The sequence below is a fragment of the Topomyia yanbarensis genome, chromosome 2 (genome assembly GCF_030247195.1).
Source record: "Topomyia yanbarensis strain Yona2022 chromosome 2, ASM3024719v1, whole genome shotgun sequence".
Classification (NCBI taxonomy): domain Eukaryota; kingdom Metazoa; phylum Arthropoda; class Insecta; order Diptera; family Culicidae; genus Topomyia; species Topomyia yanbarensis.
This window is the reverse complement of record NC_080671.1, coordinates 119,502,380-119,518,323: the sequence shown is the minus strand read 5'-3', so window position 1 is coordinate 119,518,323 and position 15,944 is coordinate 119,502,380. Positions and strand designations below refer to the sequence as shown.

The 15,944-nt window shown below is 43.5% G+C and overlaps 2 protein-coding genes across 13 annotated transcripts in view; both read left to right on the top strand.

Moving 5' to 3' along the window:
* LOC131679398 (dual specificity calcium/calmodulin-dependent 3',5'-cyclic nucleotide phosphodiesterase 1-like) overlaps nucleotides 1–15,944 on the top strand; it is a 796,874-nt gene that overhangs the window by 463,926 nt on the left and 317,004 nt on the right. The gene's annotated exons all lie outside the window — the stretch shown is intronic.
* Nucleotides 6,588–8,579, top strand: LOC131679401 (maltase 2-like). The gene is made up of 3 exons (XM_058960131.1): nucleotides 6,588–7,131; nucleotides 7,189–7,550; nucleotides 7,607–8,579. The coding sequence occupies exons 1-3, from the start codon at nucleotides 6,622–6,624 to the stop codon at nucleotides 8,562–8,564; spliced, it is 1,830 nt and encodes a 609-aa protein (XP_058816114.1). The 5' UTR covers nucleotides 6,588–6,621; the 3' UTR covers nucleotides 8,565–8,579.

Sequence of the window (15,944 nt, the reverse complement as noted above, 5' to 3'; positions counted from 1 at the left end):
ATTATTTTGGAGCAATCTGTCTTCCGTATTCAATGTCGGCTTACATGGCTTAGAATTGATTGATCGCTGTTTGACTTGAGATAGGACTGGGAAAATGTAGGAAAATATTGACGCAGCTTTTACAGTTCCTATAGGGAAACCATGTATCGTTGAGACACATGGCCGCACAACAAAGCTTCGGAAGCTACACTCTCGGGGTCAGTTCGGTCTGATAACAGAGGAAAACAATAAACCCGTATCACCAGCAGCAGTTATCGTTGGTTTAATGTAGATATTGATTTTTCCTTTCTGTACCACAAATCAAAGGAAGGAATGAAACGGTTTTGGAAGCCATAGAATCCTAATATTTGCGGGTAATGTTTGATTTGCTACTACTCCTCAGCTCTGATCCGCATCTTCTCTGTATAGTGATAGTGCCGGGTGGTAGGATAGGACAGGGTAGGGTTGCCACCTCTCCATATAGTTGACGGTTTTTGGAAGCAAGGCCTCCGGGCTTAACGACGAGTTCTCCAGTCCCGGTGAGACAACCAATGATTCAAACATTTTTAGTACTGAACTTATTTTTTTTCTTTGTATGTAAGCAAGAAAGACTTCTACTAATACCTTGCACAGTGGTGGACTTCAATTTTCATGGTACGGCATGGGGTTATTTTCTCGATGAGAAATGATTTAGTTTACTCTACGATCTTTGCTACAGTTTTAATGAGGTGGCCTGCTTTATTACACATGACCATATTTCCGTTCCCCCTCCTTGTTTCTATGACTGAGAAAACTTGCAGAAAAAGTGTGGAAATTTTTTTGGTCTTTTGTTGAAATTTGAAGTCTTTGTCTTGTTCGTTGTTTATTCTGGACTAACAGAACCGTAGCGTAGTCTTCTGGCGCCTTTGGCAGAGTCTCAGTTATGTGCCTCTTTGCTGTCTATTTTGGCTTTCTTTTTCAGTTCGACTTTCGAACAATAATTTTTTTGGTGTCATAGAAATGATACTCTTATCCTGACTTATTTTATGACTTAACTTCACTTATTTTATAAAGCAGATAAAGTTTTTAGTGCCCTCCATAAGAATGGTGCCCTTGGCGGGGGCCAACCTCGCCGAATGCACGCTACGGCTCTATTGGACATCGGCGAAAGATTATTTAAAAACATAGAAACATTCACTTTTTGGCGAAAAACATTAACTTCAGTAGGTTCACAATATTATACCATACCATTTTAATGTAGTAAGAATTGGGAATCTGTGATGACATCATCACAGTTCCTCGATGGCGAAGTGGTGAACGTACCTAACTAGAGACTGAGAAATCGCTGATTCAATTCCTGCAATTCAATACCATCCGTCCTAGCATCCCAAGGATTATTAAAAAAAAAGCTCATATCCACTAGACAATACCTTCCATGACAACATCACCGGGAAATCTGATGATATGGATGATATCTCGCTTTCTTCTTCTTTCATTCACCAAAAATTAAGTATAAGATTCACGGTCCGCGCGCAATCAGCCAAGAACATACGCGAATATGCGAAAGCCACACGGTTATAAAATAGAATTTCTTCACGTACATATCAGTACACGCGACGTACATATGCACACGCGATCGAAAACATTAACGTATAAATTCTCGAGCCCTTCGCGATGATACACGCGATCGCGAAGTACCTACGGCCGCACATATCTGAACCGTACAATGAATATCACATTCAGAATCACGGCCCGCTGCAATGGGCCGCAGTGTTTTAGTGGGCGCCATTGCCTGTCTCGTCTGCAACTGTAGTGTATGATTCTGACGGGGAAGCCTTCCAAAAACCTAACTCTACAGCTCCAGTAGGACAACTCTCGAAAAAAAATATAATGTTTTTCTCTCTAATAAAAATTATAGTTTCCCTTGAGAAAGGCCATAACCAAAAGGCCGAAACGTCGGGTAGTAAAAAAACCCTTGTTTTTTTTCAAAGACTGAGACTGTAAACTTCAAAATCTCCAACATCGCATACCAGTCGTCATCTACATAATTAATCTCTACTCGTAACTAAAATATGACGATAACGTGAATAGAAATTACCAAAATCGCAACTAAAATCCCGAAATCATGAACACAAATCCCGTTTGTCCGACAGAAAAATCCGATAGTAAAACTCATGAATGAAATAGCACGGTGACGTGAAGAGCAATCACAAAAATCGTGAATAACCTCCTGAAATCATGAACGTAGATCGACTTACGTACAGGATGGACTAACAAAACATACCAGATGTCGTGCAGATGATAGTTTTTAGATTAAGGAACTACATACGTTGAGGTCGGCCGAAAATTAGGTTTTTTATTCATCTATCCTAAAGCTCAGGCTCTTATCTTTCATCTTGCTCCCTCATGGAGGCGTGGATTATACTTGAAACTATAAACGCGATTATCTCGAAATCATGTTTTCCCAAAAACGTCTTTGCGGTAACTACGATTATCGAAAAAGTTTTCAACCGATCTCTACACTTTTTGCCTTTCTCATATAAAGAAAGGCTATGCAATCACTGTAAAAATCGACGTTTTAAACGAGGCCCGGAGAGCCAAGTATCACATATCATTCGACTCAGTTCGTCGAGATCGGAAAATGTCTGTGTGTATGTATGTGTGTGTCATTTAAACTCACACAATTTTCTCAGAGATGACTGAACCGATTTGCACAATTAGTTTCAAATAACGTTCCCATAAGCTACTATTGAATTTTTAGTTGATCCGACGTCCGGTTCCGGAGTTTTCGGATTGAAGAGTGTGATCAGACATAAAATTCTTATATAAACTGGTAACACCATGAGCTTGAGCTTGAGCTTGTGCGACCACCCCTGGCTGCTACTCCGTTATCGATCTGGACTAGCTGAAGTTGCACAGAGAATAAGTAGATAATTATGCTTGGGAGTAGCGAAACATCTTTCACGACACGAGCGTCGATGAGTAATTACGGCTATCATGAGGCCTTTTGTTATTTTTGGGTAGTTCGCCCACTCTCAATATAGTGCTCCCTTGAGCAATTTACTGGTTGATACATGAAGGCTTTCAGCCAACTTGAAACGTATGCATATATGTACCGTGAAGCGATCCTGAGCTCGACAGGTGTAATTGTGCCTTTCTCATTTGTTCAATAGCAAGTTATATTCAATATAATTTTGAGAATGTCTATTACGTTCTTATTACACTTTGCACATGTTCGTGGCACGACTGCCACGAACCATGTCAACGATGACGTCCTTGGAGTGGGAGGGGAAAGGGATTATAACTGTAAAAGAGGATATGAGAGAGGCCTAGTTGATGAAAATGGGTTCAGTCATCACCGAATCCGATGTGACTTTAGTTCTGGAATATGCCCGGTACATTGTTCCGGTTTAAATTCCTATGTAACCGAAGTATCTCCGGAATCAAAACGTAGATCCGAATGAAATTCAATTCAGTCAATGGGTGTATTGTATTTACCATTTGAAACCAAGTTTGTAAAAATCAGTCAAGAATCAGTGGTTTGAGTTATAAGGTGATTCGACTTTGGCAGTAACTAGGTGAGGAGTGAGGTAAGCGTGCAGCATACTGCGGGGAAGAAAAATGACAGCGAACAACTTTGTTTACCGCCTGAAATATAAGCAAATATATGGAGAGAAATAGTAAACAATGTTGTTAGCTGTCGTTTCTAAAACCAACATGGCTAATCGGCGTTTTTGAGGATTGTATCACCTGAGAATAAAAACTCCTTGATGGTAAGCATGTTTGGTTATATTCAAGATGATGCTGTTTCGAATCGTACTTCAAACATTAATAGTATTATTTCAGCAATAATTATTAGCTGATAATTAGCTAAAAAATATATTTTCGATATCTTGACGGATCTGATTTTTTCAGATTTGGACGAATCTGAAGGTGACAATTCCATACAAAACACAAATAGTGTTATCATTAGTGTATTAGATCAGAAAAGAATGGAAGATTTAAAATCACTCATTTGCTTCTTTTATAAACTGGCTGTCCAGAAATGGAAGCAAACAGAATAAAATCGAATGATTTTTAATTATTCGAGTTGTTTGAAACACACAAAGAACATCAATTTGAAGAAACAATGTGATCAAACGGTGGGACTAGTTCGCTATGGACTGTGTGACAAAGATAGATCTGTATTGCGGAGAGTAATATCTGTTGACGACTTGAACAATAAAGTGATATTTTCACGGAGCTGTCAGCAAATTGTTTAAAGAAATTGCGGTAAAGTTTTCATTTTTTAGCAATTTTCAGCAATTTTTCGAATAATTTGTTGAAACCCGCAATATTTTTCACTGAATTTATAAGCACTTCTGTAATTTTCGGCACATAAACATTATCCAGTAAAATACTGACTAATTGCTCAACCAAATTGTACCAACATTACCGAACCTCATCAAAAATTTAAAAACAGGTAGAGCAAATCATCTGTCAAGTCATCATTTTCAGAGGAAACTGCTGACTGACCAGTATTTTTTTACGTTTGGAGAGAACGGATTGCGGAGAGTTCGGTAACCGAATTGTTTTACTGAATTGATTACCGAACGGTTTGCTGTTCAAAGCCCCAGCAAAATTTTACTGTATTCAGTAGTTCAAATTAAGTGTGTAGCGAAGAAGTTGTGGAAAGGTGTCTTTTAATATTTGGCTAGATTATAAAAGGTGTGCTTTTTCTAAAGATAAGTGTTATATCTAAATCGAAAACACAGTCACGAAATAACCGCATTTAAGCTAGCCCAAATAAAATCGTTGATTAAAATCAACAAACGATACCGAGTTGATAGCTGTCGTTAGATTCTATCATTTGATATAAAATTTGTAGTAAAAATATGTTACAGTTGACTAAAGTACGTTGAAATCTAATCCACAAGAACCCAATTGACGATAATGAAATAGGATATTTCTCATTCGTATTATCACCAACTATTGGCAAAACTTATATAATAAAATGCGTGACAAAATCAATTTATCACTATAAGATGAATTGATCCGATCTTTTCGATATCAAATTTGAGCTCAGCTACTCCAAATTCACTTTATATGGCTATAGGACAAAATTCTCTAAAAATGTATATGGTGAATGAAGAGAATGTAGGTCAAAGGGGTGGGAAAGAGGGGGGGGGGGGGTTATGTAGGAAGAGATGGTATGAGGGGAAGTTCTGAGAGGGTTAATGGAGTATGGAACACACCAACCGCATATTAAACGTCCCTTTGAGATTTGGTTCAGCCATTACCGAATAATTGATGTGACTAATTCTGGAATACGTACAGAATACGAGAATTCCGGAACTGTCGATAGTGGACAATATATTCAAAGAATCTTTGATTGGCCATCAGTGATATATACTTGCAAATAGAAATGATGTGACCTAGACTTGCAAATAGAAATGAATTTTTAATCTTTGAAGTATTACGATTGTACTGGTTTATATGGGAAATTCCCATGTGACCGCAATAACCATCCTGTAACTCCGGAACCAAATGTCAGATATGAATTCAATGACAGTCTATGGGAGTATTGTATCTTTCATTTGTAACCAAGTTGAAAAAGGTGTGGCAATAACTTACGAACTTGGAAAATACCTGGGGGCATCAAGAACCGTCATAGGTGGCCAATGTGGTCAAAGCTGCTTAGAATGATCATACCATGATCTATACCCACAAAACCGAGTTATGCTGCACCCTTTTTAATATGTATTACACCATTTGGACATCATGGTGATACCATTTTATATGGGAATTTGCTGGGTGACCGCACTCTTCAACCCGTAACTCCGGAACCGGAAGTCTGATCGACAAAAAATTCAATAGCAGCTTATGGGAGCGTTATACCTTTCATTTGAAATCAAGTTTGAGCGATTCGGTTCAGCCATCTCTGAGAAAAGTGAGTGAGTTTGCAAAACACATACACACATACATACACACACTCACATACAGACATTTGTCAATTTCGACGAACTGAGTCGAATAGTATATGAGGCTCGACTCTCCGGGCCTCGGTTAAAAAGTCGGTTTTCAGAGTGATTGCATATCCTTTCTATATGAGAAAGGTAAAAACAACTAAGGAATCAGTTTGGATAAATGAGAAAGGTACAATTGCACCACTAGGTGGATTAAAACAGGATTTTTAGTTTGTTCGTATCCAAACTGCCGTGTCCTTGAATGATTCATTTTTTTCATCAAAATTTTCATATTAATGTTATGAATTTAAATTTTTCATGTGAAAATAGTGTTTTTTGGAAGAAATTTGTTTAACTTTTTATTGGCAGTAGGATCATTATGCCGGGCCAACAATCCTCTAAGCTAATAGTTGGCCGTACAGTCTGTCGAAATAGAATTCAGTGTCGCGTGTTGTGCGTTTCTTGCGCGAGTTTCACAGCTTTCAACAACCACATTATTACAGCACTTACTGTAGAACTAAACAATTAGCTATCACTAAGATAACCTCCTACTTATCAGGAACCACACTCACAAAATGCAAAATTATTCCCAACCCCAAAAACACTACACGGCCGATTGCATGTCATTTCTCAATCACCTTTCTCATCAGCTCAATCATCTATATATAAAACGAGCCGATTGTTCGACCGTCATTATCAGTTCGCTAGGTGTCGTGCAATGATTACAGTTCAGGTGACCTGGTCGCTGCTGGCGATCCTATGCCTCACGGGCACACTTTCGGTCCACGAAAACGCTACGAAGGACTGGTGGGAAACGGCCGTATTCTATCAGATCTATCCGCGATCGTTCTTCGATACGGGTGACGACGGGACCGGTGATGTAAAAGGAATCACAGCCAAGCTGCAATATCTGAAAGATACCGGCGTGGAGGCCACGTGGTTGAGTCCAATTTTTTCATCACCACAGGAAGATTTTGGGTACGATGTGAGTGATTTCATCTCGGTGGATCCACTGTTTGGGACGAATGCCGACTTGGAGGAATTGTTTACGAAGGCTAAGTCGCTTGGTATCAAAATTATTCTGGACTTTGTTCCAAATCACTCCAGCAATCAGCACGAGTGGTTCATTAAGTCGGAGCAGAAAATTGATCCATATACGGACTACTATGTGTGGCATAAGGGTTTGACAAATTCAACAGGAGGACGCCCATTGGTTCCCAACAATTGGGTAAGTTGTGTTTGGACACACTATAAGCCAAGCTTTAAATATTTCAATTATGATTAGCAATCTGTGTTCTACGGTTCCGCTTGGGAGTGGAGTGGCCGCCGGGGAGAGTATTATCTTCACCAGTTTGCCATTGGACAGCCGGATTTGAACTTTCGGAACGAAGCAGTGATCAAGGAATTCGATGAGATTCTGCGCTTCTGGATGGGAAAAGGTGCATCAGGATTCCGCATTGATGCGATCAATCATATGTTCGAGGTAGAAGATTTGCGTAATGAGCCGATTAACGATCCGGAAGATCCCAATAGCTATGGTTATACGCATCACATCTATACGAAAGATCTTCCGGAAACGTACGAAGTGATTGCCCGTTGGCGTAAACTAATCGATGACTACGTGAAGGAGAATGGATTGGAGACAGTGTAAGTGCGGCAAATGATATATTTTATTCACTTTGTTACTATTTCATCGATTTCAGTATAATGATGACGGAAGCGTATGCAAATTTAACAATGACCATGAAATACTACGAATCAGACGACGGGACCCAGCTGAGAGCTCATTTCCCATTTAATTTTGCCATGATAGAAAATTTGGAAGACAAATCGAAGGCACCTGATTTTAAATTTGTCATTGATCGTTGGTTGGACAACATGCCCCGTGGCAAAGTTGCCAACTGGGTGCTGGGTAACCATGATAAACCTCGTATAGCCAGCCGTTACGGGCGGGAACGTATCGATGGGATGGCCTTGCTTCTGATGACCTTACCAGGAGTTGCGGTAGTCTACAATGGAGAAGAGATTGGTATGGAAGATTTCCGCGACATGTCCTACGAAGATAGCAAAGATCCTCAAGGATGCAACCTTGGACCGGAAAGATATAAATTGGCATCCAGAGACCCTCAGCGGACACCATTCCAATGGGATGACACATTCAATGCTGGGTTTTCGAAAGCCGTCAAAACTTGGCTTCCGATGCATCCTCTGTACAGACGGACCAACCTTCTTAAGCAACAGGAAGCAGATTACAGTACCTACAAATTCTATGTGGATGTTCTGAAGCTTCGGAAAGACCGACTCTTCACTCACGGCGAGTTCAGTTCTCGTGCGTTCAACGACGACGTGTTCGGATTAGTTCGGTATATTCGTGAGAACGAGGATCGTGCTTTTGATCCGTACAACATTGTGCTGATCAATTTCTCTGGTCAAACGCATGAAGTAGACGTGAAAGATCTGTACCGATTTTCGGATGAAAGGGCCATGGTTAAACTCGTTGGGAAGGAATCTCGTCACCTAGTTGGGGATACTGTTAACACGACGGTGGTGTTCTTGGGACCATATGAGGCCATGGTGCTAGGTGAAATTAGCGCTGCAGCGGGACTGCAAGTGTCATTTTATTTGTTGATTATTGCAGTTTTGAAATATTTTTACATATAGTTACATATTAACGTTTCAAGTTTTTTTGTTTCAATACTTAGAGAGAATTCAAACAGTTCAATTGATTGCGAGAGAAGCGTTGATTTGAGATGCTTTCTCAGCGCTCTCGAACACTGTCCAATTTGCCTCCACTGTCGATCCTCCTTTGTAGAATCCGAACTACATCTTGGACATACCGCGCTCGCCCTCCGTACGTTTCGTCAGCCTGTTACGGATGATTATTTCCCGGAGTTTTTCGGAGTGAACCCAGCATACATACATGTCCATACGAGGCCGGATGGCATCCCTGTCTTTAGCAGCCACATCAGCTTTTGTATCTTTATTTCTAGGGAGCGACGCATCACCATTCTGAACATGTCCGCCATATATATGCCCGGATTGAAGCATTCAGCGCCATGTTTGGTATTCTATCCAGATCGGAGGCTTTCACTCGCATCGATGCTTCTACAGTCACTTGCCGATCGTCCACGTTTGCTCCTTCTTCTTCGCCGTACGGTTTCGGTGGCAAGGCAGATGTATCGTGCCTTGGGAAGAGACCCTCAACGGTTATCTGTAGTTTACACAGACATATTTCAGTTAACGTTCACCTTCGGCATCATGACTTGGTACGTGTTCCCTCCAGGGATTGGCGTCTACTTCTCGGCACAGCTCTTTGTGACAATCTAACTTACCAAGCTTGATCTAAGCGGCCCTAGCTTCCCGAAACGCCGCCTTGCGCTTTATTTACCTGGCTCGATCCTGCTCTCTGAGCTCTCGCGCGGGTTCTGAGACAAGCAGTATTCTGAGCGTTTCGTTCCACCAGTAAGCAGAAAGCCGTCTACTGCTTGGTTCCAGTTTCACATTATGGCGCTACAAGCCGCTACAATCCTTCTCGTTAAATCGGACGCATCAACGTTCCCGGTCCAGCTGTCCAGTCAAAGTGCCTCAACGAAGACATCTTCATTGAAGGCTTTCGTCTTCCACTTTCGCTCGCCGGTCATCCTTTTCCGTGCTGCAGCAGGGTTCCATTCACCGATACGGTAGCGAATCGCCTGGTGGTCGCTATTCGTATACGTTTCGTATACTCTCCAATCCATGTTCGCCGTTAATGAAAGTCTACGGAATGTGACGCTGATGATAGACTCCACCCGTCTCCCCGAAAGGTGCTAACAGAACCTTAAATTGCACAATCGTACATCTAACTTCGTTAGAGCTTCCTGCAGAATACACCCTCTTGTATTGTTACTCTACTGCCCCACTCCCCAGCCCAGGCATTGAAGTCAACACCAATGACTATCGGCTTCCGACAGATCAACTGCTCGGTTAACTGCTCCAGCATTACGCTGAAGTGCTCTACTGTTCACCTTGGTGGAGCGTGGACAGCTGCACACGTAGACGCCGTTGATTTTGTTGATCACGAGTCCCTCATATGACCGTTCTATCGCTTCTTGAAAGGGGATCCTGCCCATAACTTGTATCGCAGTTGTTCCCGATCTATGCGCCACCCAGTTACCATTATCAGGAGGACGGCTCTGAAATCAAAGCGACGTCACACATAGTTTGTGTCATAGGCCACCATAACGCTGTGCGGCGTTAGAATGATTGTGAGCAGGGCATTTGAAATCACCCGTATGGTGGTCCTTTCCGTCATCTGGAGTACAAAGCATACACATCAACCTTTGTGTGCCATCTCTCTCACGATGACCTGTTTCCCCGCATTTCCAGCACATCCTGGATCTATCCGGGCCTTTGCAAGCCACTGCCAATTGTCCATAGCCCAAACACTTGAAACATTTCTCCACTTGTTTATTCACTCATGGGGCGACTCTCAATAGCCCTCTCGCCCATCCAACTAAAACTTTGCCTACTTCCAGTGCCTTATCGGCAGCGGTTAGCGGTAAACGAATCATCGCTGTCTGAGTTGCTCCGTACCCCCTCTTAATCCGGATCGTCATGTGCACCTCACCCAGGTTACACTGCTGCTTCAGTGCGCTTCTCAGCTCGTCTTCCGTCGTGATTTCATCAAGGTCCTAACACACAATCACCATCTCCAGATTTAAGGTTTTAACTTCTGCCTTTTCACCCATCGTTGGTAATCGTCTCCCGCAAGGTCGAGCTGCTAGTCGTGGGATCCTTCTTCAACTCTAAGATCATCTCGCCTTTTTAGGTAGGCCTGATTCTCACCACGTTGTCCCCCAAATCCTTCAGCTCCGGGTCCTGCCTGATCTTCTTGAGCAGCGCTGCATACGTCGTACGTCATTGGCTTTGACGAGCACAGATTCTCTCTTTGGCGCCTTCTGACGAGACAGAAGTTTTCCTTGTCTTCAATTCTACGTTTTGCTCTTCCTGCTGCTTTTGCTGTTTCCCGTGTTTATTCTACCTACAACGGTACTCCAGCTTTCTTCCTGTTGGGTGACGTCCTTTCCGTCGGCAACAACAGCGTCTTCGAGTGTCTGCCTCTTGGGCCCTCCTGGTCTTCCGTCTCCTGGCGAGGTACTTGTCCTTTTTAGAGTCGTGGGAACTGGCGTGTTCTCCATTCCAATCTGCTTCTCGTTTCCCTGCTTCAGTGGGACTGGGAAGATAGTAGCCTTAGCCGACGCCAATGCTCACTCAGCTACATCAGCCCTTCGCGTTGCCGAGTCATACTCATTCACGGCAGACAATATCTCCTTTCGGATTCTGACAACCATCTCCTTAACCTTCCGGCAGTCGCGCTAGTGCACTGAGTGCACGCTGCTCTGAAAATCTAGCGAAATCGTCTTAGTGCAACAGCGGCTGCTCGTTCAGTGGGTCATAATCGCGACTTCCGGAGGGTTAATGAACTTAACCGTAGAAATAATGTATAGTATATACGTAAATATTGTAATGTCCTTATGGTCATTGTTTCTCGCACCACAAATTTGTGGAGCTCTTCCATAAATACTACGCTGCCACTACTTTTGGATTCTGCGGGACATAATTCATCCCACTCTGATGTGGCTGTTGCTGCTGCTTTCCCTCCTCTTGTTCTTGCTGAATTACTTCAGCTACTGGTGGTGGTGGTGACCTCACCAAACTACCTCTGGCGAACGGATTTGTCGCGCCTGCTCCATATGTGTGAGTTCCAATGTTTTATTGGATCCCAACTCCAGGCAGCTATGTTCACTCGTTGTACATAGTCGCCTTTCGTGATCCCATGATTATCTATGAAGCAGGGAAGTCATGCAAGGGTTGACACTATCCTTCATGGGGAGTAGTGTTCAGAGCCGGATTGGCGTAAAATCGGGAATGCTCCAACTAAATGGTGACGAGTTTTTAACGGACCCGGAGACCTGCCAAAGTTTTGTCGGGAAGGAGGCAGCCGTTCTGTTGGCGCACTCACCATTTCAAGTCGGTGTCATTCTTCCTTACTCAGGGAATAGAACAGCACGCCTGTCAGCCCAAAATCGTCGTCCAATTCATGATCCGTGATCTGTCCGTTGAAGTTCGCAGTGGCCAGTACGCCGCAATCAGGATAATACTGGTATCGATCCTGATGTGTCGGTTGCCACTTCGTTTGGGATAGGGGGCCTTTATTGCTAATCTATGATTACTAAAATCTTAGGATCTTGGCAGAAGCGCAACAAACCCGCTTCGTCGCAGCTGCGTTCGGAATTATGGCTTTTTACATGTCTAACAAAGCCCATTGCTGCCCAGACCCCACCATATCCTCCAAGTCGCAGTAGGTTCGGTGTAGAAGGGGAGGGGGGGGGGGGGTTTAAGCCTTTTAACTCCTGTCCCTGTGTCTCTGCTGCTCCCTGTATGAGTGTGTGTGTTTATTTTTGTAGTAAGGTTTAAAAAGTTTCAAAAGCCCCTTGTAGTGTACTGGTACTGTGTGAAACTCGCCACTCACTTCCGTGCCTAGTCACTAAAAACACTCCTTACTCTTTTCCCCACAAACTACATCAAGGTATTACTTCGTGGAGGGGGCGTGGTGCTTTCTTCGTACTTCTTTTTTGCTCGTGAACTTTCCGCAGCTATATCGGACCACCACTTGATCCATGAAATAGCTCGACCTATGAGCCTTTCTGCTTTCGACTCTTCTCTTGCTTTTCATCTCCATCTATTACATCGCTATTTAATTCTCGTCTCAGTAAGCCATTTAGTAACTGATTTCCTGAGCCAGTTAGCTTCTGTTTTCGTGAGTCATTCAGCTCCCTGCTTGATCACTATCTACTCGGTTAGTCCCCGAAAGTGAATTCACCTTACTCTTGGACTGAAAGATCCATGATGGAAGGATTTCTTCCGATGCCACTAGCCGCTTCCAACTTTATCGAGGACTTCTCGGATATTATCCGGTGGTGAAACTACTCTACTCCGACTGGGAATTCCCGGGCGGCAAAATTCCTCTAGGTACCGATGTCTGTTCCGTTAGCCAATTAGCTCTCATCCAATTAGAATTTACCCTGATAAGAATTCATCAGCGGAGGATTTATCCCGATACCGATACTTGTTTTGGAGAGCCATTTAGCTCACCGCTTCGTCCCGATCTACTCAATCTAGTCCGCAATAGTGGACTTAACCCATTCAACGTGACAGCCAGTAGGTGCCGAGGCCTGTTCAGCGATCCCAGGTGGAGCATAGCTTCCGGTGCACTGACGACCCGCTGCCCGACGCAGTTTACTCGATCTAGTCCCCGACGGCGGATCAAGCCTACTCACGAGTTACCAGGTAAGGTGTCGGTGGAGCCTAGTATCGAGATCGCTGGCGCCCCAACGACCCGATGCTGCATCGCGTACTACTCAACTAGTCCCCGGCGGTAGATCTAGTCAACTCCGGTGGAGAGCTCCCCGGCAGCTGAATTTCTCCCGAAACCCGATTTATGGTTCCACGGCGGCGTTCTAGCCAATGGCGCTACTTTGTTGGTCCCTTCGCCACTTCCTCTGCAGCTCGGAGAGTATACTCGTAACCAATCTGTTGACAGCGTCCCAGATGTGCTCGTCGTGGCACATCTCTACGACGTTATTGTCCACTGTTATACCAGACATACCCCTTCGGACTTCTTCGAACTTAGGGCATTCGAAGACCGTGTGACCGAGTGAACATGGTGCCTCTTGCACGTTCACACACTCCGGGCAAAGCGGTGACGAAGCGTGTCGTAACCAATGTAGATACTTCAGGAAGCATCCATGCCCGGACAAAAACTGCGTCAAATGGAAGTTCACTTCTCCATGCTTCCTATATACCCAAGCAGACACATTTGGGATGACTCGGTGGTTCCACCTTCTTTTCTCCACGTTGTCCCACTCTTGCTGCCAGTTGACCAACAAGTCCGCTCGGATCAGTCTTCTTGCATTACGTGCATTTCTCCGCTGGTAACATTCCACGTCCTCAGCCAGAGTGATGCAGATGGGAATCATCCCGGCAATTACGCATACCGCCTCCGACGATATCGTTCTGTACGCACTCGCGACACAAACAGCCATTAGGCGAAACGTGCTTGTTAACTTCATCCATTTCCGCTTTGAGTTCAGCGCAACAGCCAATGCCGGTACGCCATACCTCAGTATTGAGGATGAGACACCCGCCAAGAGACGTCTCGTGCTGCATCTTGCTCCTCCGTTATTCGGCATGATCCTTGCCAATGCGTTAGTTGTCCTCGCAGTCTTCTCATACATACATAGTCGACATGGGTGTTGTAATTTAACTAGGGTTACCAACCGTCCTTATTTTAAACAACATGTCCTTAATTTTGACGATTTGAGTAAGCGTCCTTGATTTTACTTCAAATGTCCTTAGTTGTAGTCTCAATCTATGGTATATTTGAAATCAATTAGATTAAGTGCACTCATGTGAATGAAATATTTTATTCGCCATTTTAATTGTTCACTTCGTTATAGCATTGATTAATGTTATTGGTTGAAGTAAAGTTTCAAACTATTTTTTTCACGTTTCTTATGTTGTTGAGTGCTGGTAGAAATAATGGTTTGTCCATCACCTTTTTAAAAATCAATCCCATTTTACTCAAATATGAGCAAATTTTGTTAGTCGCGGTCAAAATTCAAGAGTCCTTATTTCACTCTCAGTCAATTTGGTAACCCTAATTCAACCGATTGTCGACCATCTCACACTGGTTCTTGAGCGCACGCATCGATGGGATGGATTGTCCCCCGACGCTGAAATCGACACGCTGGATTTTTTTTCGATTGCTGACCAGCACTACCTCTTGTCTTATGGGTCTTGTGGTGAACCAGCTGCAACTAGACGTCAGCCATCCAGGTTCCCACAATTCCTATTGTTTCTGCCGTCAACATCTCCACCTGTTATCGTCAGGACATCATCATCTCATTCCAGATGTTCCAGAGCAGTCTTCCCATGAACATCGACAAGTTTGCACCCGTGTGCAAAATTTCGTGCACGCGTTCAACCTCAAAAATGCTTTACCTTTGTGCACAGGTTCGGATCGAACACCGAACCCAAGCGAACGATGTGCAAACTTAGGTTTAAACATCGTGTACGTACACCGTGTGCGTACATAAGAAAGGCACATACAACAGGGTTGCCACTATTTTTAGAGTAATATCTGGCAGTTAAAATAAAAATATCTGGCAAAATCTGTCACTTCACTGTGACCTCAAAGTCATCGAAATTTGGCATACATTTTGGTCTCCACAGAACGTGTATTAATCGAATGTAAACTAGATTTCCAAAATTTGTATGTATCAGAATATATTGGCTTAAATGGCACGTTCCCCGTATGTAGTCGGGGATTTGTGCCTTCAAATCTGGCAAAATGTCTGGCTTGAACAAATTTCTGCTCAGTTGGGAAAAATCTGGAAGATTCCAGATAAATCTGGAACATTGGCAACGCTGCACACAAAACATAATGAGTCAATGCTAGTGATGATGGATGAGAGAAAGAGAAAACTAGTATCAAGAACCTGTGTGTACGAACACCGCGTACGTACATGAGGTTCGGTTGTGTCGACGAACATGTGTTCGTGTTTTGGTACGCATTAGCGCGTTCGAGTTTGCACACGAAATGACGGTGTTTCGTAGACCAGTACTCGCTTCTGGAAGTAACTTTTCAGAACCTTGCACAGATAGTCCGGAACCCACATTCTGTACAGTGCTACGGCGATAACCCCCCCCCCCCCCCCTGCTGGCACTGTTGAAGGCGTTCTTTACATCTATCGTTACCACGACGCAGTAGCGATGCATCTTCTTTCTATCCGGGAAGTAGCCATCGTGCAGGCATTTCTTTCAGGTCGGGGTTCGGGAAAAACCCTCCACAATAATTTTCAATTTGTTGGCGCACATTTCGACTGGCGTCATTGGTCCCTTGATGCTGGCCATAACGACACGGCAAGCATTGTCCCAGGGGTTAGCATCTACGTCTCTGCACAGCTCCTTGTAGCAGATTTGACTTGCTTAGCACTATCT

Coding starts and splice junctions, on each gene's coding strand:
- LOC131679401 (XM_058960131.1), top strand. CDS start 6,622: ATGATTACAGTTCAGGTGACCTGGTCGCTGCTGGCGATCCTATGCCTC. Junction 7,132..7,188: donor CATTGGTTCCCAACAATTGG/GTAAGTTGTGTT, acceptor AATTATGATTAG/CAATCTGTGTTCTACGGTTC. Junction 7,551..7,606: donor GAGAATGGATTGGAGACAGT/GTAAGTGCGGCA, acceptor CATCGATTTCAG/TATAATGATGACGGAAGCGT.